This window comes from Eretmochelys imbricata, chromosome 7 (assembly GCF_965152235.1).
Source record: "Eretmochelys imbricata isolate rEreImb1 chromosome 7, rEreImb1.hap1, whole genome shotgun sequence".
NCBI lineage: Eukaryota > Metazoa > Chordata > Testudines > Cheloniidae > Eretmochelys > Eretmochelys imbricata.
In genome coordinates this window covers 120,534,732-120,558,400 of record NC_135578.1, presented here as the reverse complement: position 1 = coordinate 120,558,400, position 23,669 = coordinate 120,534,732, and the positions used below count along the sequence as shown (strand labels likewise).

The 23,669-nt window shown below is 42.5% G+C and overlaps 1 protein-coding gene across 4 annotated transcripts in view; it reads right to left on the bottom strand.

Annotated features, from left to right (window-relative positions):
• Positions 1-2,637: 2,637 nt before the first annotated feature.
• The window catches only part of SH3PXD2A (SH3 and PX domains 2A), a 376,104-nt gene continuing 355,072 nt past the window's right edge, over positions 2,638-23,669 (bottom strand). For all 4 annotated transcript variants that reach the window (XM_077823232.1, XM_077823234.1, XM_077823235.1 and 1 more), the window contains 5 exons: positions 17,176-17,293; positions 9,702-10,036; positions 8,430-8,479; positions 4,683-4,802; positions 2,638-4,530 (listed from right to left, as the gene is read on the bottom strand). In XM_077823232.1, the coding sequence (XP_077679358.1) occupies positions 2,638-4,530; positions 4,683-4,802; positions 8,430-8,479; positions 9,702-10,036; positions 17,176-17,293 (2,516 nt within the window). The remainder of the gene's footprint in view (positions 4,531-4,682; positions 4,803-8,429; positions 8,480-9,701; positions 10,037-17,175; positions 17,294-23,669) is intronic.

Here is a 23,669-nt window from a genome sequence, read left to right as displayed (position 1 = left end):
GCATATTTTTAAATAATTATAAATTAATTTTAATAAATACATGCTTTTTTAAAAAATGAACAATTATATACTGCACCTTTAAATAATGCACTTAGTTTGCTGTGTTGACTTCCATTTTGGATTTTTTATTGTTAAAGTGCATTAATTCAAAATAATGAACCACTTCCGCATCATTATTGTTAAAGTAAATCAAAATAACATTACACAAGTCACTAAGTCACTACTGTTAGTACTGCAATCTAGCAGATAACTATGTATTGCTCTATTTAATACTGTCCAGCAGAAGAATAGAATACTTCTATTATAATCTCACAACAGCTCCAGCAGTCTTTAATGACTGCTACCATATTAGTACAACTAAAAATGGACAGAAGCATGAGAGATGGGACTGCAGCGCCTCAGACAGACATCCAGTAAGATGTGGTTAACTGGGTATATACATATATATAGTAAAACGTAAGGTAGAGAGAGGACTCTACACATTTTGATCTGGGCTGTAGTGTAGATACACCTCCCCGTCACAACTTACGTTGGATCTGAGAACATCCGCCCCCACCATTACTCGTGGACATAACTGTTTCAACAGAACTCCATTCACAGACTTTGATTGCAACGTAATGGTTTTTCAGCTAGCAAATGGGCGTCAGTCATGTCAACTGTAGGCCTCTTTCCCTCGAAGTTTTCGTGGTGATTAGTTAAAAAACCCCAAATCACAAAAAAATAAAGACAAGAACAACTTTTAAATTGTGTATTTTTTTTTTTTTTTTGGCAGAGAAAACACTCCCTATAACACACTCAATACTGTGCTATTTTAGGCCTCACATCGGGTTGGGTTCCAGCTAACTAAATCATCAGACCCTTTATCTTCCCAATGCCAAATGATAATTGGCATGAAGTTTGGCTGGAAAATAAAAGGGCTTTTATCAATATGTGTAATACACCAGCAGTGAAATAATTGACTTTTCCCCTTTAAAACAGGACACAAAAATGCTGCCTCTTATTTAAAGAAACTGGATATTGATCGTCACTTAAATGCTTAACGAGCCCATTAAACTGCTAAAAGCAAGACTTTCTCAAGTACAATATGGATTTATAGTGGCTGATGCTTACAGTACAATAGCTGGCTACCTCAGGAACATGTCTGTAATCCATGCCCTTTCCAAATGGTTGTATATTCCCCGCCCCACCACCCATGTGTCACGTTTTAAAGCATTACAGTTTTAAATAACATGAAGGAAAAGTGGAGGGGAGGAGGGGGTGAGGCAGCTTTTTGGTTAGTCACATTGTAGCCCTAATTGCTTTGTTATTAGATCTCTCTCTGAGCTTGAAAATCCCATGTGTTCTTTGCAGTACAAATGTACTTTTTGGATTCAAGTGGGAATCCAATCATAAAATTGACTCCTACTTTAGTTTTCACTTAAAGGAAAAAAAAAAAGGCTTTTTTGGTAAACCAATGCACAGGTAAAAAAAAAATACCCAGAATGCACAGGAAAGACACAAAAACAACTCCCCCAAAATATACAAATTAAAATTGTGCAGACAGAATTCAATGGCTTCTCCACCGCCCCCTTTGTAAACACTGATGCTGCAACAGGTTATGGCTGTTTCTAACTTACAGCTTTGTGGGTCCTGTGAATGTGCTCCCAATTTGTATCGGACAGTGAAAACAGGAGTAACACATTTGATTGCTTTTCTTCTTTGAGGCCGCAGGGGTATTTTGAATATTTAAAAATTGTGACAATTTGGAAAAACCCAGCTCAGGAAAGAGAATCAACCTGGATCTCCTGACAGGAGTCGCCACACTGAACTAAACAAGGAGTATTTAAAGTAATCATTGTTCACAAAATTGTGTCCATAGGTTTGTTTTTGTGGCGTATTTGCAAGCACCTGGTAGCCCTACAGGCCATAAGAACACCTGGAGTCTCAGCTCAAGAGCCCAGAGAGAGAACAAAAGGCAGCAAAAAAAACCCAAAAACAAACACAAAAAAACCCCAATGCCTCCTGAATGTAATTTCTGAGGTTTAGTAATAATGACAAACCGCGGTTGAAGTCAGAGACCAAATCTCTCCACGATGAAAAGGCTCCAACGCTGAAACTGACTGTTGAGAAGAGTGAAAAATCTGAGCTTCTAGAAAGGGCTGGGGTTCTCCTCTGTATTTTAGAATCAAATTCCAACTCACTTTGCACACTTAAAAGTTGTGAAAACACATTCAAAACTTCTGGATATTCCATGTGGAGATGAGAGGAAGCAGAGATTCTAAAATGTTTAAGTTTGGCACTAAACTCCCCCCAACGATTTCCTCAAGTGGATGCATCAGTTTGTATCTCTCGCAAAGGCACACATTTGGTTTCCTACCATTAGCAACAGGAAAGATGAGATATCATACCCTGTTACACACAGATTAACAACAGCTTCCCAAAAAGGGGCATTTGACTAAGCTGTATCTTCTTTTTCTTTGCTTAAATTCCTTCAGGCCATGTTAATCCCATAAAGCTCTGCAAACACAGCATAGCTTAATCAGTCAGTCCCTTTGCACAAACTAGAGCACGGGAAAAAAATTTTGTGGGTGTAGCATTTTTTTTCAGATGTACACAGCAGGAACAGTATAAATTAGGGAATTTAAAGATATTGCAACATTAATTTTTTTTCTCCAAATAATTTGAGGGCACCCAGCCTTTAAATGGTTTCCCACCATCCATGATCTGACAGTACCACCAACCATTTGGGTTTCTTTCCAGGACCTCCATGCAGACACCTTCCTGAAACCCTGCCGTCTCCTCATCCCCCTCATAGTCTGCAATGGAAACATAGATATCTTTGAGGTTGTTGTGGATGAACTGGGATTTTTCAAGGGGCTTTGGCCGGACGGTGGACACTGGGATTCCATTGCGCTGAGTGGATAGATTGCAGGTTGTCTCCAATCCCTCTATGCCTGATTGATCAGCCTGCTTTGCCTTCGAGTCACCGGGCTGTGATCGCGCACTGCTGAAAGAGGAATTCCGGCGGACAGCCCTTAGGTGGTCTGTAGTAGTTAAGGATTCGTTCCTGCGCAGGGAGCATGATAGGTTATTATCCTTTGGGGGCGGGGAAACGAATACAGACTGTGGCCTCACTGCTAACTGTCTCACTCCATTCCTCATTTTCACAGCCCCTGAAGTTTTGGAAAAGCCACCAGGGGGTTTGCTTGGAATGGGGGGCATTGCTCTTTTGCTCTGGTTGATGGTGTTCAAAGCCTGAACTCTTTTCTCTATTTTCTCCAAACTATTTGACTTGCTTTCATTTCTTCTGTTCCTGGCCAGCGAGATGTCGGTCTCTGAGGCTTCTCGTTGTTGGTTATCGGCAAGTACCAGGTAGTGGGAAGGAGCCCACCCTTCCATATCTCCATACTTCATGTACCACCATCCGCTGGCTTGCTTTTCCAACACTTCCACTTCCACTCCTGCTGGGAAGCAGAGTTCAGAATCCTGAACCTTTTGGTAAGAGTCAGTGGTTACATACAAACATTTTGTCTCATTCTCTTGCTCTGTCTTGGCTGAATGGTTAGAGCAGAAAATGGCATGGGAAGGAGATGTAATGAGATCTGTGGAGCTTCTTCTAAGGGAGTCATCTTGGATCTCAGGAGCTATTTGTGGAGGGCTTTCAGACTCTTCACTTCTCGAACCTTGAAGTCCACCCCTGAGCTGCCCAGTTGGCCTCAGCTGACGCCTTAAAGTGCTGATATCCATTTTTTCTTGGCTCTGAGAATCTGCCTTATTGAGGAAGGGTTTAGGTCTAACCATTGGCTTTGCTTTGGTTGAGGGGCTCTGTCCAGGCTCCTTCTTCGCACTTGTTCTTGGCATGCTACGTAAGCCAACGTCTGAGGCTGATCTGGGTTTTACCTCGTCACTCCTGGAATAGTGACATTTTCCAAGATCAGGCTGAATGCTTTTGTCAGATTTGAGCTTCAGGAGCGATGATTTGGGAGAACTGGAGCATGGAGAGTTTCTTCGGATTAGAGAGAGAGAGGAGCTTTTTTGGGAATCCGAATCTCCGCTAGATTCTTTACATGACGAAACGTCATCCACATAAGGTCTGAATGCCTCATTTTCATAGATGATCTCTTCTTCACGAGCAACATCCTCTGAAGACTCGCCAACTCTGAACTTTGCCCTCTGCAGGGATGAGACAGGGGACGGCTTGAGTGGCTGAAACAGACGTTTTTCCAAGGAACTATCATCTCCATGGCTCTCATTCACCTCAGACTCTGCATCAAAGCCAAAGGCAGGCACATCATACTCTGGTTCTTCATATCTGAGCTTTTGTGGGGAGTCCTGGACTTCTCCTGATGAAACAGTCCCAGGAGCGGTTCCTTCTTCCACGTCTTTTGGTTTACTGGGAGGTGCTGGGGGAGGGACCTTGGGTCGGGTTAGAGTACTGGTTCTTCTGTTTAAATTGGGCTTCTTCCTTTTATCAATGTAAGATGCTGGAGCCCACCCTTCTTTCTCTCCAATCTGTACATACCACCAGCCACCAGAGTTCTTATCAATAACCTAGAAGACGATGATGATGAACACTGCCATTAGTTTGGAGAGTTAACGGGTTAGGATTTTTTTTTTCTTTCAAGCCATCATCTAACTTTGTACAATGCTCTACCATTGCAAAGCATTATTATTTTGTACGGTTGCACTGTTTAGGCTCTCACCTCTGCCTTTTGTCCTCCACGAAAGCTTATTCCGTCAGAAATACAAGACTGGAATTCTGCAATAGTGTAATATTCCACTTCCACTGATGGAGGCTCAGGTGGTTTAGGCAACTGGAAGCCCTGTGGCAACAAAGGAAAGTCTTGTTTAGAGAGCAGCTAGCAAGAAGAGGCTGGATGTGTCAGCATGGACAGTGATTTGCCATTTTTCAGTGCGGCTGAACAAGTGGCATTCCTTACTCCTAATTTACCTCCTAGCGATAAGCACCAGGCTTTCTATAACAAAAGGTTTGCAGTGTTGTTGTAGCCGTGTTGGTCCCAGGATATTAAAGTGACAAGGCGGGTGAGATAATCTCTTATTGGACTGACTTCTGTTTGAGAGAGAGAGACAAGCTTCCGACCTTACACACAGAGCTTTTCTTGAGCTCTTTCTTCCGAAGAAGAGCTCTCTGTAAGCTCAGAAGCTTCTTTCTCACCAACAGAAGTTGGTCCAATAAGAAATATCACCTCACCCACCTATGGCTTCAGAGGACATACATATGGAAAATTTTGTGCAACAACAGGCCCAAGATGGAACCTGTTTCCCAGATATCAAGAATTAAGTGATCCAGATTAACTAGAGCTGCACGTAAAAATCTAAAAGCTGATAATTGCTATTTATTAATTGGAATTAAAAAGGAAAAAACAAACATACATATCTGTGTCTTTCACCATAAAACCTGAGCACCTCCCACAAGTATCCCTTGACTGAACCGGATCACAATTTATGGATTTACTCAGCTAAAATGCCAATGGCAGTTGGATGGATGTCAGGACGGGGGCCCTAGCTCCCTATTTCTTTATGTAATGGAGAACAAGCAATTTTGTTCAAACCCCGATGTCATCATTAACCAACCCTAAAACCATAGACAATCTTACTAGGTTCCTCTCATATTTTAGATTTAAAAAGAGAAACTAGGAAAGATTCCGTTCCTCTAAGCATCTATATATCTGCACCGTCCATGATTAGCGTAACACTCTATTGAATGACATGACTCATTATTAAATAAGCAAAAAAGAGTCCTGATGGAAAAAACCAGAAGGGATCCTTGGTTCTTTAAGGACAAAATCTGCTCCTTGCATTAAAAATGTGACTTACACACACAGGTCTGAATTGTGACAGATAGTTAAGATGACAACTGAGATAGTTGCAGCAAGATTCTGAGCCAGGAAACTGAAGAAAGGAAGCAAAATACTGTACCTTAACGTACTACTCCATTGATTTCTAAACCACCCTCATAGTAAGAAACATGCATCATTTTAACATAACTGCCGGAGGCATTTTGGCCGACGTATTAACCTTGCCTAGCAATGTTTCAGTTCTGCATTTCAGCACTGTACACGTTAAAATATAGCATAGGATGCAGTATAACAACATGCCTTCAGATTTTAGAATGGTTTGAATTTAAACTGAGCTAATTGGAAACAGCAAACATACTTGATGCTTCACATGTGTTTTGTTAACATGGAGTTAATTACAGCATTCCTGCCAAAATAAAAACTAATTGAAATAATTAGTGCAAAGGAAACAAAAGTCAGGAGGAAAACAGCGTAAATATTAACCATACTGAGCTCTCAGTTAATAAAATGTTCAGAAGAGAAGTTTGAGATCAACACACAGGATAAAAGAATTGGAAGAGCTGAATGCTGCACATTACAGAGTGAATCCAAATTCACACTGCTCCTGCTCCGAGCAGGAGAGACTCCGCTACAAACAAAAGTATTTGATTGATGTAACTTCTGTCTAATGGGGTTACTAGGTCTTCCTCATATTTAGGAGACAGTTCTGCTTTTCATACGTCTGCCCTGAGTTCTGCAAGTCCAGACAGCAGGACAACTAATTTTAATAATTCCCATTTCCCTAGCACCTGTCCTCCCAAAAGATACCAAACAGACTTAAAGATTAAACAGATGCCGCAGCATTAAAATGTAGCCACCTTGGAGTGGGCAGCAGTTTCTAGCTGCTATAGGCATGCTGCGCACCACTGCAGGAAAGGTGGAAGGGACAATTTTGGCTAAAATGTAATTGGGAAAGTCTTTACTCTTTTGAAAGAGCTGTGGGCGCTTTAGCGTCCAGGTTCAGAAGACAGGACATTAAGGTTTTACTCCTCCCCAGAACTCAATTTATCTACTTTGGAATTATAAAAGGGCAGAGTCAAGACTAGGGGTTGCGGGAAGACTAAGCGTTTCAGTAACGCTCAGGCCACCAGCCCCTCTGTGGCGGGGAAAAGCTCAGAGAATCAAGGGTTTATTATCGGTCCTCGTCGTCATGAGGGACGTTACACTGATATGACATAGCAACTAAAGATTGTCCAAAACTTTGCATCCAAACCCCTTTTACATTTAGGCCAATTAGATTCAAAATGTTCCAATCTGAGATTGCTTTCTACAATTTTTTGTTCATGATAGGATGAAAAACAAAAAGGGGCCTATATTCTAGTTTTGGTGTGTCCAAAATCTCATGAGATTTCATTCTGAGTTGGTAGAAATCTCATAAGAACAGCTCTCAAATTTGCACATTTTTCAGAAGAACAGTTCTTGAGACTCGGGTGCTTTGAACCCTAGCTGGGTGCTCTTATTAGGGTCTGAACACAGGGTCCTTCATGCAAGCTCATCTCGGCGTAAAGATGAACAAAAAAAGAGGAACATAACAATTCAGTTCTTTTGTTCCATTGAGAAATGCCAGTCCTGGTAGCTTGCTAAAAGCCCACTTCACTGGTGTAAGAGGACAAGCCATTCTCTAGTAAGGTACCTATCTAAATCACAGCCATTGGGGAAAAATAAATAAAATCTATAAATACTATTTATGCTCTTGTATTTGGAGCCATTCAGTGTTGGTACTTATGCCCTTTTTTAAAAGGAAGGATTCAAACAGGGCAAGTTTACACAATGCACTCAATATTCTGTGCATGGTTCTGAAATATGCCACAATCCCAGGAAGATGTAGTTGGCTAGTGAAAATGTGATGGCTGTTACTTAAAAACTTTGTTCCCAATTGAACTACATGGCCCCACCACTGTAGTATGTGAGCACAGTTACAATTACCATTCTATAGCTTGAGTATCATCCCTTCAAAGGTTGATCCTATTATACTTATTAATGTTTAATAATTAATGGTCCAATTGGTCCCAGTAGGAGTTATGGGAACAAAGCACCACACAAAGTTGGGCGTTCAACTTTGTATATAAAACACTAAAAGGGCAGTTTTATTCCAAATGAAGAACATTTTTCCATGGTAACTTTTCCCATGGAAAAATGTTCCCATACAAAGCCCAATATGACTGAATTTATATTAAAAAGTTGTTCCTGGGTGCAAAATTGCCCCAAAACAAAAACAGAGATCATGACATTTTTCATAAACAAGGCTTCTCCCACCCCATCCAGTTTCACACCTCCCTAATTGGAGTTATTTTAAGTGATAGCTGCTCTTTAATATTTAAAAATAAAGACAGAAAAAAAATCACACAACCAAGAATAGCGCTTATATGTGAAGCAAGATTTTTTCAAAACATGCACTGACTCAGAAAAATGTCCTCAATGAATGTTGAGCAAATTCCAGAATGTGTATTTTATTCTCTATTATATGCCGTGTGTTTAAAAAAAACCCAATCTCTTCAGAAGCCCTGTGTGTAGGGAGAGGGGGTTCCTCTAAAGCTGTGTGTCTAGATGACCGTCGCAATATTTAAGAATAAAAAAAAAAAAAACACAAACCAGACTGGATTCTCTCCGAGGTGGAGGCCTAGTTCTTAGATTTGGAGAGCCTATGGGGGAAAAAAAGTTTAAAAAGTTAATTTTATTTAGCTGTGTAAGTTGTGCTAAGCAAAAGCTTTCTGAAGCTGCCAACTGTCCTAGATAGCTAAATTAGTAATTGCTGTTAGAACGTTCCATTATTTGCAGTGATCAAAGTATTTCTAAGAGTGAGTATAGAAAAGTATAAGGGACCACTGGAGATTACTGAGGTAACCTTAGCAAGTTTTCAAAGGCCACCACTGTACAATCTTTAAATAACACTGGGCTGTATTCTCTGCTGAAATAACTCCATGGACTTCACTGGACTTGGGCCAGCAGAGAAATTGTCCTTGTATCTAGCTTTTCCATAGTAAAAAGAATCCGTTAGAACAGTAACATTAACACTGCAGTTTTAGTCACAACGTATCAAAGCTCTTTGCAACGGTTGGGCAGTATCATTAGCCCCATCTCACAGAAGCAGCAGCCAAGGCACAACTGTTACGGTGACCTGCCCCAAGAGAACAGTAAGCAAATGAAGGAGTGGGGAACAGAAGCCAGGTGTCCCAACTTCTAGTCATCTGCTCTGGTCACCAGAGTGCTGTTTTAATAGTTATTATTTGGGGTCTCACTTTAGAACCTACTCTGAGGAAACCAGTGGACTTGTCCTAGAAAACAATTTTGAAGTTCACACAAGTTACTGTACCAAGCATAGTCCAGAGGTCGGGGAGATGAAACTGTACTGACGCTGGAGAATGAACACTTCTTGGAACCACCACAAAACTACAAACACGAGTCCTGATCCTACAACGGAATCCCTGTGAGCGGATTCCTTTCGCTCGCACACAACCTTGCTGACGTACTCCTCACACTGCACATTAATCCTTGTACCGTTCTGTACTTGCAGCTTTGTCACTAGCCCAGTGATACTTGTGCGTTCTGTGGACCATGCATTATCTTATGCTCTTTTATCTCCTTCTATCACTAGGAAGGCAAATAAATTATTCCCTTATAGGACCAACATGAGCGAGCTTCCTGGCTGACAAAGTAACAGATGCTTGTAGACACAGTGCAGTAAAGAGGGCAGCCCTTGCTTCAGGGAACATGCTCTATACTGAACTTATTCTCTACAGACTCAGGGCAAGGCTACTCCAGTGTGGCCCCTTCAGCAAGTAACACGCCATAGGCCCCCACACAAAGATAAATCAGGAATTCTTATGAAAATGATGGCAGTCCAGCTATACATTCTGGTCTTACTTATTTGAGCTCTTTGTGGTGCGATCCTCGCTACAGCAGGGGATCCCTGAGCCAGTTTCGAAGCCTGCTTGTCTGAGGTCATCATGGCATTGCCATTAGAGTCATTGCATAGGATCGGCAAGCTAATTTCTTTCTTTGTTATGTGGGATTCCACCATTTCGTTTTCTGCTTGGGTTTCCTTGTCGCTGGATGGTTTCTTGTTCAGCAGGTTACTGATCTCCATGATGTTGCCTATAATTTCCACTGGCCCAGTTAAGTTCTTTTTCCTAGACGGAAGATCATCTTTAGCCTTCTTCAGGTATGATGCTGGGGCCCAGCCTTCTTTACCTAGATGCCTGCATATATTAAAAGAAAATATTGTTACCACACAGACCAGCCTTTGTAGTCCTTCCAGATACAACGACTAAGACAAAAAATGACTTAGACGATATCTTAGAACCAGATGTTGGATTTTGTGTTATGCTTTTGGTGTCTCAGCTCATCCACTTTCTATAATTAGTCATCTCACAGTCTACTCAGCTAGCAAGGAACAGTGAACTATTTTAACAGAAGAGTTACCTGTTGCTTCAAGGAGAAGTGGTCTCTCCAGATCAGAGAGACGCTTACTCCCGAGGCATAAGGGAAAATTCAGTAGTAGGTTGGCTGCAGGCAGCTTTTACACGGAATGGGATAAAAAGAGACTGTTTTGAGCATGGAAGTGCTGAATAGCCACCACGTTAATGAACAGATTGTATACACAGAATTCTCTTTTCTTCCAAATTGCATCTCTCGTGCCCATAATGCAAAGGACAAGTTATCACAATTAAAGGTGACATTCACCCCAAAGCAGAGGCCCTTCATCAACCTTGTGCATTCCCTCTGTATTGGGGTATGTTTCACTCCCATTTTCTTTATACCCCTGATCCTCTGTGAAGCATTTTACAGAATGCCTCCTATCTCCAGTAGGTGTGAACTGTGCCCGCCTTCATGCCATTGTAAAGATGGAGCAACTACTTGATTAGAAAAAAATTCAGGCTCAAAACTGGAGTAAAATTTTTTTTTAAAATAATAAGTCTGAGACTATTTGAAGGATGATTTGGAAAAAAAAAATTGAATGTCGACCAAATACAAAATATGCTCACACCTTTCCAGGCTGAAGTTTGTCATTCTTCCACAGCTGGCTTTTTGGGAAAGTGTTTTTTCTAACTCCTGTTATTACTGACACTTCATCAGCGATTTCAGATTACAATCAGGCTCCAGGGAGGAATACGTGGATAACTTTGATTTCCCTAATGAAACCCCAGCTTGCTCCAGAGTAACTCAGTGAAACCCCTCTCTCTTTAATCTCCCAAGGTACCTGGAGCAGATGCTTGAACTGAAAGTGGGGATGCGGGCACCATTAAATTCCTGGTGCTCAGGAAACAAAAGGTTAAAATGGCAGGGCTCTGAGACTTCTATAACAAAAACTGAGACTCACTAGAAAGCAAAAAGAAGCGATTGGTAAAATACAAGGATAGTCAAGTAATTCTCCTTCACATGAGTGAGCTTTGACAGGAAGAGTCAGATTAGCGGTGAGGTTTCTTTTAGGCTATTGGACTTATTCTGTTCTGATTCACTGAGTCAAAATACTGATTGATGTCATTAGGAGTCCTGAGCAGGGATCAAGTGGAGAATATGTCTTTAAATAAGGATGGTATCTAAAACTCTTTACTTGGAACACCTATTACAAAAGCCAGTATTTATAAGGTTTAACCCAAGTCTTAGCAGCCTATCCCTAACTGCTGTAGAGGAAGAAAAGGAGGAGGAATCTCCCATGTTTAAATCCACCAGCCAGTTTAATGTAGGGGTTCAAAAGACCTGGTTTTGCAAGGGATTGCACCCTCAAAAGAGCAAAGGAAAACAAAGGACTGGTCTCCATACCTGTGGCCCTGAGGCTTTGCAAGTGACTCAATTACTGCTATTCACTGCAGTATTTCTAGACAGAGTGGCAATGATTACATCCACCTTGTGATGGATACACAATCCTGCTTCTGTATCGTCTCTATACAGAAGTAAATATCTAGGGCTATGCAAGCGAGTCCCCCCTTTCTAACATTTCAGCATGCAGCAATTATGGTCCTTCACTCGGGCCACAGTCAACTACAGCACACAAATTTGGAAACTATCATTGATTTTTGGCACACTGTGTTCCCTGAAGCAACCAGTATTAGAAAACCATACCAGGGATTCTTAGAAGTCTGCAGACTCAACCCAGAGGTAATGGAAATCTTTTTATATGTGAACTGAATACAGCAGGGGTTTGAATGCACCAGGCACTGTAGCAGCACTCTCAAAGAGGGCAGGAATTCAAGATTTGCCATGTGCCAAATTTTGGTGAGTTTTCTCCCTCCCTGCTTTCTTCCCATCACCATCCATAGGCCCTGAATAAGAGTAATCCCACTTCATGCCAAGGAGGGCTAGAGGCAATTCTTTCTGGAGCATGTCTCAACTGGTCTCAGCATGAAAGGAGGGTCTTACAAATACTGTCCAGGCACCGGCTAAGGTCTCTTGTAAACAGCAAGATGTGGTTATGAACAACCCTCTCCCCCTGCTCTCTAGCGCAGGGATTCTCAACCTCCCCCCCGCCCCAACATGCTATAAAAACTCCACAGCCCATTTGTGCCATAATAATTGGTTTTCTGCATATAAAAGCCGGGGCCAGTGTTAGGGGGTAGCAAGCTTGGCAATTGCCTGGGGCCCCATGCCACAGGGGCCCCCACAAAGCTACTTTACTCAGGTTTTGGCTTCAGCCCCAAGTGTTGGGGCTCAGGGCCCGGGGCTTCAGCCTTCTGCCCTGGACCCTAGCGAGTTTAACACTGACCCTGCTTGGCAGACCCCCTGAAACCTGCTCATGGCCCCGCACAGGGCCCCAGAGCCCTAGCTGAGAACCACTGCTCTAGCACACTCCTGGTTTGAAATAGCCCTGAACTGGAACCCCAAGACCAAAACTGACAGGCACTGGAAAAATCCATATCTAGAGCCAAACTTTCTGGCTTAAGCCTGTCTTCATAATGAATCTGAACAGTACGGATTTGGATCGGAATTCCATGACTTGGGCCCCTCTCTACTCCTCCCCGTAAGTGTTTTGAACAGATAGCCCATGGGTAGGGTTATTGAGATCATACTCTCTCCCCCCCGGTATTTTGAAGATTTCAAAACATCTGAAGTTCCTGTTCTTTGTTGACTATGTATTGTGGTTACTTGGGAATTATGTCAAGCTATACAGTATGTGATCGGATTTCAAACATAACCTGGAGTACAACTCACATTACAAAATCAAATAAGAGTACGCACTGCATAGATCTTAGTCCATACAGGACTACAAGAGTTGACATTTTTCAGATCAGAACGATAGCACTAACGGATAAAGACTCTATGCTGGGTTGTTCATTTTTCTATCTATTTTAGACTTTTGCATTGCAAAACACAATCCATCCAGACAGCTTTATGTGACCTTAAACTGTTTCAATCTATGGCTAGTCACGGGTTAAGCCACACAAAGCTACTGACCACCTAGCTACTGGCTGCAGTACTGCCTCCCCATTGGATCTACTCATTAGGTTGAGTTAGTGCAACCTAGCTAGAAGTAATATGTAACCGTTACTATCAGGACAGCAACAAATCCCAAAGTACTTAGTCCAAGTGGTACATCTATTTCCCACCCAGCACTGGAACAGCAGCAATAAGTATTTAGTAGTTCCATCTGAAGATCTCAAAGCGTTTACACTGCATTAGGGAACGCTTGTTCTCTCTATTTCACAGGTAGGGAAACCGAGGAACGGAGATCAAGCGTCATAACCAAAGTCGTGTAGGAAGATCCAGGAATAAAATCCAGATCACTTGACTCTCACGGTATGTCTATAATGCAGTCAGGAGGTGTGACTGCAGCACCCACAGATGTACCCAAGCTAGCTTTGCTCCCTGGAAGCATTGCTTGGGGGGTTGGGGTGGGGGGAGGAGGGTGGTAGGCAGCACAGGATAGCCACTGGAGTACCTACCAAGGGTCCCAGACCAGCTTTTACTTGGGTGCCTAACCCCTAATTCCACTCATGCTGCCACAGCTTCACGGCAATTTTTAGCAAGCTAGCTCAGGTATGCCTACCTGTGCTGCAACGGCACCTCCCAACTGTAGGCATACCCTCAGCCCTGGGCCTTCACCTGCATTTGCAAACTGTACCAGGTATTTAAAATCTTATCCTATTTTCCTTCCAATAGCACTTCAGTCTACACAGCATAGCAAACTGCCTTCTTCTCACAAGGGGTCTAAAATTCGTAATAGTCCACGAAATCAAGGGCACGCCAACAACAGAAACCCTGATCAGCAACCTGTAGGTCAAAAGCAAGTGACAACCCTTATCTGTCAGCATCAGAAGAACTCCAACACCTTCCAGAGGGTAACTGGTATAAAGCAGCATCTAAATAATTGACTGTAACTTCAGCTACTAAGCATGTAACACGATCATGCAGGCAACTGACACCAATCCACGGCTGAACGCAATAAAGCAGTAATGAAGATTCCAGCTCCGAGTCTTCAACACACACAAGTCTAAGGGCCTCTCAAGTCACAACATGAAACAGGGCAAAGAGAGGTCAAGAAATACAAGTGTTCCAATGCAAGAGAGATGAACATACAATTGTAGGGTTACAGGATTAGGGGCATTGATTTGGCTTCACAGACTGAAAAACCCCTTTTTGCTTTAATATTACATGAAGAAAAAAGATTCAAGCGATAGGAATGTTTAAAAAAATATATCAAAAGTGCCTCTGTGTGTCTGAGCACTGGTTCCCTTAACATCTGCTTTCCAGCTTCAGAGCACTGGAATTACTCCAGAGGGAAGCAAACTGGGAGGGAGAAAAAAGAAAGACAGGAAATGAGGATCAGCACATGGCCAGGAATTTTGGGAAATTATATATTTAAGGTGGAGCTTGTTCACATCTTTAAAGGTAGACCTGATTAAAAATAAAACGCCAACAACTTGCTAAACTTTAATACACTTATTCTGTTCCCATATTATCCAATGGAACAGATAAAATGGCAACCAGATTCATACGGACTTCCCCCTCCAAAATACAAAATAAGGAGCGTTTCAATTTAAATAGCCAAACTCTTGGACTCAGGTATTACTAAACACTAGGGAGGCATTGTTCAAAGCAGCTCTACAAGTTTTCTTAAAAGCATTTTAAATGTTTTAAAATCAATGTATAATGTTGGGGAAGGCTTTCAATTTAATAGTTCTGGACAATGAAGTCCTCTTTAGCCACAGAATGGGTACGGTATGGGGTAGTGGCAGGGAAAGCTTTGAAATGCGGCTCCAATTAGTGTTTCTCATGGAGAGGGTACTTCGGTCCTTGGCCTTTGATAGAGGATACCAAACAAGATACTAGTTTGGCATTAACTGTGGTGGTATTTTGTGATGTGGCTACTAAGACCCACCAAATCATTTCAAATTCAGAAATGCTCTGAATCCAAATTGGATCTGCATAATCACGAGGAGACACAGATTACAAAAACTGGGTCATACTGAGCATCCTCCATCCTCGTGATTTCAATGGGAGTCAAGAACATATAAAACCTTCCGGGATTGGGTCCCTGATCCAAAAGTGCAATTAAACCCACTGAAAGATGTTAGCTTGGGCCTAAAGACATTTCTGCTGTAAAAGTTTAAGTAGAGTAACAAGGGGTCTTCTTTTTGTCAGAGTTAAGTGTACCCACTTAACATTACACAAAAATAACACTACAAGAAAAATTTAAGCACAAAACAGATCCAGCTAGCTGCTTGCAAAATTATTATTTATAAAGATGAAAAGAAGCCTAAAACAGTAATAAGAAAACATTTATCCAGGAGACTAGTTCTGACATAAATCAAAGATTTTTATAATCATGGTTCCCAACAAAATTGCATGCTTTGTTCCTCAGTCTTCAACTTTGGATTCAAATCCTGTGAATGATTAAATGGGGGCGGGGGGAGGGGAGGAGGAGTAATATGACCAAGCCTGGGCATTCCCTGCTCATAATGTCTAGAGCCCATTTACTCCTGCATTACTTTAGTTATTAGCCACTTTGTTAGGAAGATTCAGAGACAGATACAAAACTAACATGTTTATCATGCATGAAGCACTAAATGTAAGTTCCGACTGTGCTTTCTCAATCAAGATTCATGTCTCTGCTGCCTTAGTTATAAACCAAGCAGAATCCAACGAGAAAAGCAAAACAACAAAAATCTATTCTAGATGCAAAAGGATGAGCAGGAAGGAGATCTTAAAGGGCACATGAATTACAGAATTCTCTTTAACCACCTTTATACCTGTATTTTCTATAAAAAGAAAAGGAGTCCTTGTGGCACCTTAGAGACTAACCAATTTATTTGAGCATGAGCTTTCGTGAGCTACTTCTGATGAAGTGAGCTGTAGCTCACGAAAGCTCATGCTCAAATAAATTGGTTAGTCTCTAAGGTGCCACAAGGACTCCTTTTCTTTTTGCGAATACAGACTAACACGGCTGTTACTCTGAAACCTGTATTTTCTATTTAATCAATAGAAATGGTTCCAAACACCACTCCCAGAATCTGAACACCCCAAACTTTACAGTAGCACCCAAAGACTCCGGTCATGATTGGGGTACCACAGTACTAGCTACTGTATAAACCTATATGAAGAGACCATTCTTGACAAGTATTGGTCCCAATACATTACACCTCTCTATACAAATTGTGCCTAGGATATGGTTGTCTTATACTCCTTTCAAGGGAGTTTGGCTGTCATAAGGAAAAACTGCTGTTATTTTCAGAGTGGCACGTCTAATTTGCATGCATGATATCTGTATCTGTTTGTGGCATATAGTTTACAACTGCATGCAATGACTAACTTGGAGAGGCAAATAGCTGAAAATCTGGCCCAGTATGTTATTACTGTTATTATTTGCATCAGTCTCAATGATGATTTATTCTGCAGTCAGCGGGCTGATCTCCCAAACCCCTAAAAAAAAATGAACTGCCCCAAGCAACCTGATAGATTACAAACAGCAACCTTCCAGCATTATTTGGTGAATCTGGTTTTAGTACTTTGCAGAAAGACACATCTGACTCACACAAAAAAAGACTCAATCGGCTGCATGTACACTAAAATGATCACTTGTATTAGATAAGTGCCATTTGCTGACTGGGATATGGGTTTTTATTTTGAAGGAAGGAAATCTAAAAGGTAAGAATTTTCTCCCAAAATATTTCAGATCTACAGACTTCACAGTCCACGTTCCATTCCTACACTCAACACTGACTATTGTTTATTGGTCTTCTGTAACTTTCCCTTACATTTCTGCCTAGTATGCGTTCTGGATAATAATGCCAGTTTTCTTCTCTAGACAGAGAACAATACAGGATGCGGATGTGAAGCTAATCATCAGAAGTCCCGAAGATCATAAATGCTGTAATAAATCTGCCTGCAGGAAGCTTTTTACCTGATGTACCACCATCCTTCCAGGTTCTTTTGGATGACCTCCACGGTGACCCCTTTTTCAAACCCAATCTCATCCTTCCCTTGGCTGGTGTACGGTTGGATTGTGACATATTTCTCTTCTGGTAGAGGGAGGAAAAAAAAAAAAAAAAAGACAAACATCAGTTAGGGGCAGAATTAGTCCAGCTGTTTTTCTGTTCTGCTTGCTTTTCAACTGGTTGTGCAGCAGTTACATGGAACCATTGCAAAGGTGGAGCCCTGCTCAATGGCCCACTGATTAGGCATGCTTACGGCATGACAGATAATTAGCTCATTGACACCGCCCGGCTGCTGACAATCACAATGCGCTTCCATGCCAGTAACTATGAGGTCTCAGAGAGTCCTCCCTCAAGTGAGTAAGACAGTGAGAGTAGGATGTCAAGCTGGACTTAGTTTGCACACAGTAACTTGATGGAATCAGCCTGGCTGCCAAAGCAGCCAAGCATCACTGAGGGAGCTAGAGCCAGTTGGCTCTTCCGAGTGTGCATATGGATGCATTGAGCAGGGGTATTACAGAAACTTGAGCGCTAGATCCTGAGAGCAACCCGTACTCCTCCCCAACTCAGAGGGACTGACCTATCTGTTCTCTTCACACCTCTGGAAACCATGTGGCTCTACAGGGATAATCATGAAATGGATGTATTTTTTAACAAGTGTAAGCACAGAGAAAAGTTTTGGTACTTTATTACATAGCACCTCCAAGTGCCTCACAAATGTTCGTTAAGCCTCACACCTACAAGAAGTGGGTACATATCGTCAATAGAGAAGGGCCAGAGGCAAACCCTTGACCCAAAACACCCACACACTTTTGGGAGTCTGGCACAGGATTGGAACATGGCATCACCTGCCCATCTCCAATTATTGTCCCCATTCTACACATGGGAAAACTGAAACACTAGACTGGAGCTTAGTGGCCCAAAGTCCCACAGTGAGTGGCAGAGCCAAGAACAGAAACCAAAAAAACTTCATTCTCAGTCCCTTGCTTTACCCACCACACCATGCTGTCACCCTTGAGGACACTTACTGCACAGTATTTTCATCAGTCTCATACTCAGCATTTTTGTAAGTTAGTCTCAAAGCTACAAAAATTTAACCTTTTTCCTATCGCCGGGGACTCTTGCTGAGCATTGGCAGGGATAGGAAATGGTGCCAAAGCATCATGCTGAACCCAGGATAGGATGGGGGTAGCCGCATGTTTAGTAGCGACTCCTGTAAATGACTAACGGGGAGAATAGCAAGGTTCTAAGGGTATGTCTACACAGCAACTAGACACCCACAGCTGGCCCACTGCTAGCTGACTTGGACTCATGGGGCTGTTTCACTGTTGTGTAGACTTCTGGGAGCAGGCTGAAGCCCAGGCTCTAGGACCCTGAGGGGTTGGACAGTACCAGAGCTCAGGCTCCAACCCAAGCCCAGAAGTCTACACAACAGTGAAACAGCCCCATGAGTCAGAGTGTCCTAGCATGGGCCAACCGTGGGTGTCTAGGTGCTGTGTAGACATACTAAGGGTGTTCCACTCAGTCCACCTAACCTGTTAAAATGGTGGCTATTACATTGGAGGGTTAGACATGGGAAAATGAGTAGGGGTCTCTCTGTGAAGGAGAGAGGGCAAGAACCTAAGTGAATCCAGAGTTCCTGATCATTGCACAAATGGCAAATGAAAGGAGTGGGAAAAGGGTTGCAGCAGCTTAAGGCAAATGCTCTTTTGAGAGGGAGTCAAATAGAAACACCTCCATCTGTTTAGTTTTGTGATTGAATTATATTTTGTTGCTGAGTGAAGTAAGGAAAATGTAAAGGAAAAAAATATTTACTGAGAAAAAGAAATACCTCGGAAAGAGAATAATGTTGGCAGAACATCTGATGGCTGCGGAGTCAGAGACTGCATCTTTAAAGACAACTTTGCTCGCCTGGGTCCTTCTGATTCCGATGTATTGAACTCTCAAAACCTTCATTTCCTCAAGAAGCAAAACTACTTCTGCTCCCAGAGAAGCTGCTTTAGTAATTTATTATGGTAACGCTTGCTAAGTGACTCCGAAGGGGTCATTCCTAAACAGCACGGTCGGTATTCTGTACTTTCCCTGACAATAACTTGCCTTCAGACTCACTACTGCAGTTGCAGCTAATCAGTCCAAGAATCAAATCATGAGATGGAGAACGTTTCCTCTAGATGGGCGTCTGGTCTGTGGAATGGTTTTGGTTACACAGGGAGAACAAGTTTCAAAAGGTCATACTGCAGAATGAGTGGGTTAAACTAGCTCATTTTTGAGCTTGGAAGACCAGAGCATTAACTGGAGATGCAGATGATTTCTAGGTGATCAGAACTTGCCTGGAATATATGGTGAAGGCAGGAGGCCAAGTGACTTCAGGCACCTGAACCACTGAACATCATCCCAGAAATATATTGCCTAGGGTATCTTTCTATCATTCTCCTATAAAAGTCGCAGCAAAAGAGCTAAACCACGTGTTTACTGGAGATTATAATCATAGGGAGGCTGACATCACCACTAGCCCCTCAAAACTCCACTTTGTGTATCTCTCATGTCATAAAGCCCCATTCCTTATACTAGAGGCTACCAGACCACACTCTTGCAACAAGGAGTTATGACAAAGATGTCTGTTTATTTTATTCCCGCTACATGTAAACAGCAGTCCCCGCTGTAGCTGGAGGCAATATTTTTATTTAACTAGCTCTCCATTCTGGCTGCCGCTGCCTTGATTCCTCTTTGTGGTCAGAAGAGTCTGACTCTTTGGAAGTTCTACCCATTATCTTCTACAGAAGACAAGGAGAAATGGTCAGATGAGAGGTGTTTCTACCCGAGCACTTGCGGGTATTCCAGCTCCCTGATCCAAAGGAATTTGCTGATCGACTACTTTAAGCAGCAATGACCAAACAGCACATCAGCCTTTCCAGTGCTGTCAAACCTAGCCATCCACATGGGAATGCAAACCGGGGATGATGGTACTTTGCCATCAGACTGTCATAGCACTTTACAAACCTTAAATCTCCATGTCTCACCATGAGAGGCATTATTTACAGGTAGGGAAAGGGTGGCAGAAGAAGGGTAACAGTCCCAACAACACTACTAAAATACCCATGTTTAAACATGGTTATAGCCTACCTGGGTTACAGCTACAGCTCCACCATTGCCCTCACAGGGGCAATTACACTGATGGGAGCTCTAGTACAGACAAGGCTTCAAGTGGCTCCCAGTATTTTAACCACCACATTGTCTAACCCCTCTCAGCTTGGAGGTGATCATGAATTTTAGAGGAAAATCTTAGCGTAGGCAAGGCCCACATGTATAGAATAAGGTCTCATATTATAAGCTTAGCCTACATGACTCCAATATCAAAACACATTCCCCTAACCCAGCCATAAAACTCTTCCCTTCCTTTCAAGCGGGCAAAGTGAAGCCTTGTTAGAGCATGAAGTGACCATCACTGTGTTTATTTGTATTGTAGACCACGCCTAACTGACTTGCCCAAGTTACTGCAGCAGAGCTGAGAATAAAACTCCCCGCTTCTATGCTCTTAGCCACACACCATGCTTTCCCTCCCTAAAATTCAGTGAAAATAACCCTTGCTTGGAACTCTTACTCCCCCACTCCCAAACACAAAAATTGAAGGTTTCCAGTCCCCAAAACCCCCTCTGGTGAACATTATCCCTCCACTTCCATTAGTCTTCTATTTTTATGCCCCTTTGAATTGAGTTCTGGCCTCTGGCCCATACCAGAAACTGAAGTCCTGAGAGGCCACAAGAAGGGCAGTCGGCATGGCATCTCTGGGCCCAGCTTTCCAAGAGGTTTGGATGGTTCAGCTAAGACTCAGGTGCTCATCAGCGCTGAACATGTGCAATTTTGCTGATTACAAGTTCTACCACCCACATTTTTAGCCTCATTACTTTGGTTTAGGTCATAATTTGAAGAAAGATTCTTCAGAACATTTCCCTCCCACCCCCTCTCCAACCATAGGTAAATGCTAAGGGGAAAAAATTACCAAGGAAAGTGTTCGAAAAGGAAGAAAGAAAAATGCTCTCACGAGGCAGCATGTTGCAAAGGAGTTCAAAATCCATTTAGAAATTAAGGTTCCTATGATGTATGTTTAGATGATCTATTTTTAAGCCTACAGTTCAAAAACAGGAAGCCATCATTAAAGTTTCCCCTTGCAGAGTGCTTTCTCAGCAAGAATTACAATCATTTCCAAGGTTGCACACATTTGGTTTCTTTCAGTGGTGAAGGGGCGACCATAAACACACATACATGAGGTTTTTAACCTAAACTGCACTCTTGAAGTATGGGCTCATTTATAACCCAAAAGTCATTCTGGTTTGCTTCTCCCGAGACAAACCCTAGGAGGAGGAAATCGTATTAAAAAAATCAGTTGATTCACATGGACACATTATCATTTAAGAGAATAATCAGTGAGGCATCCAAGTTACTGATCAAGATGCTTAAGCTATTGGGCATTTAATGATTGAGGCACTAAGTTACCAGAAAGACAAACATGGATAATCCATTCTAAAGAAGAACAAGCAGAAGCACACTTTGTACCTCTTGGAATTCCATCACAGTTCTGGACGGTCATTTCATTCATTTGGAAACTACATTTCTAGACAACAGCATAAACCGTTAAGATAGCAAACCACACCCCGATCCTCCCACAAGTCTCTTGTGCTTCGATTTTCATCTCCAAATTGTGGTAATCCCCAGACTCTCTGGTGCAGCGTTTCTCAAATGCGGCCACTATAGCCGCATGCGGCCATCGGGGGGTTTGCCTACAGCCACGAGAGCCTCCTGGGCAGAGTTGGGGGAGAGGGCAAAACTGCAGCACTCCCAGGCTCCAGGAGAGGGCTTTGCCCCCCCCCCCCCCATCCTTAGCTGCAGGACTCTGGGGGCAGGCTTCAGTCCCCTCAGCCCCCTGACTTCAGTTGTGGGCTTCTGGGGGCGGGCTTCAGCACCCACTTCCCGTCTACGGGGCTCCAGCAGTGGGCTCTGAGCTTTGCCCCCCTGCCCGCCCACTCACTCCAGCCATGGGGCTCCGGCTCTGGGCTTCAGCAGGGCTGGCCTTGCTGGGCACAGTGGTCAAGAAGCAAGGAGCAGAGAGGGGCAAGGGGCACCAAAATACAACTGTACATTATTTTTATTATTGAGTCTGCAAAAAACCCTACATAAATAAATTACAATTATTTGGACAAGTATGTGTGCATATTTATTTGTTTTTCCTAAAGTTAAGTAAGTAGTTTAGGAAAATTTGTCAGAGCGGCCACCAGCAAAGGCTGGCGGCCACACAGAGACCCCCTGCTCTAGTGCATCAAGATTTGATCACTATGGGCATGTCTACTCTGCAATGTAAACCCAGGGTTAGTAGAACTTCAGTTAGCAGATGTTGTGTTGATGGCTAGAATGTTGTTGCCTCAGTAATGCTGTTCTGTGCTTCTGTCCTTGGAGCTCCAATGTTATCAATATTAGCAGATAGTGCCACATGTTAATTCAGCAGACCTCGAAGTTACGCATAAAGAGACTACCTGCAAGGTTCGGTGGCAAAATTAACTCGGACAGTTTTATTGTCCTCAAGACACAGTCGTAGTGCTCTGGCTCCGTGGTTACAGGTACACTAAACACAGGAGTGCCCAGTCAGCAGCAGGAGTTTCTGCTGTCCCCTACGCCACACAAAAGGATTGAGGCGGGGTACCACAACATTTATAGACTGAGAAAAACTGGGAAACAACTTACATACTACTGTACGTATTTCAAGACATCTGTTTGTTACGCCACTCCTGTTTCATATCTTGGACAAACCATCTGAATTCATTGTTCGGTCAAACCATGTTATCTTGTACTGGATTGGGGTGTATCTGTACTAGCCTTCTGAAATGTATTTATGTAAACATCTAGTGTGTTATTTTGCCAAGACCAGGTCGACTCTCATTCACAGCCTTTGGTTCAGGCCTCAGATCTTGCACCAGGCCCTCTCTCTCTCTCTACTACATTCCCCTGCATTGTGTCTTTTGATGGGGAGGATGTTTACCCATCATCCCAGAAAAGCATAATGTATGAACTGAAAATGACTTGGGGCTAAATACTGTTTCTTTCCCATTTTGCTTTACCTGTGCATACATTCATGCCCCATGTGTCCAATGGTCTGAACATTCTTTTGCGCAACCTGTGGACAGTTTCCTTTTTCCAATTGTTTTTAGTCTCCTGTTGTGGGCCTGGGAATGTTAGGTCCAGGACTTTATTTGAAAGATGTAATTTTAGAGTTGTTCTGAAATACTTGGATAGGCATTATAACAGGAGTAGAACAGGAATTTGGAACAGTGAAATTCCACATAAAGCCTTCATATATAAATTTATGTAATTTATTAGTACACTGTACTGTCCATTCATATTACAGGTTACCACAATCTGGTAAGTTTTGCTGGGCAAGAGACAGGAGCTACTAACTTTTGTGTTCTGTTGG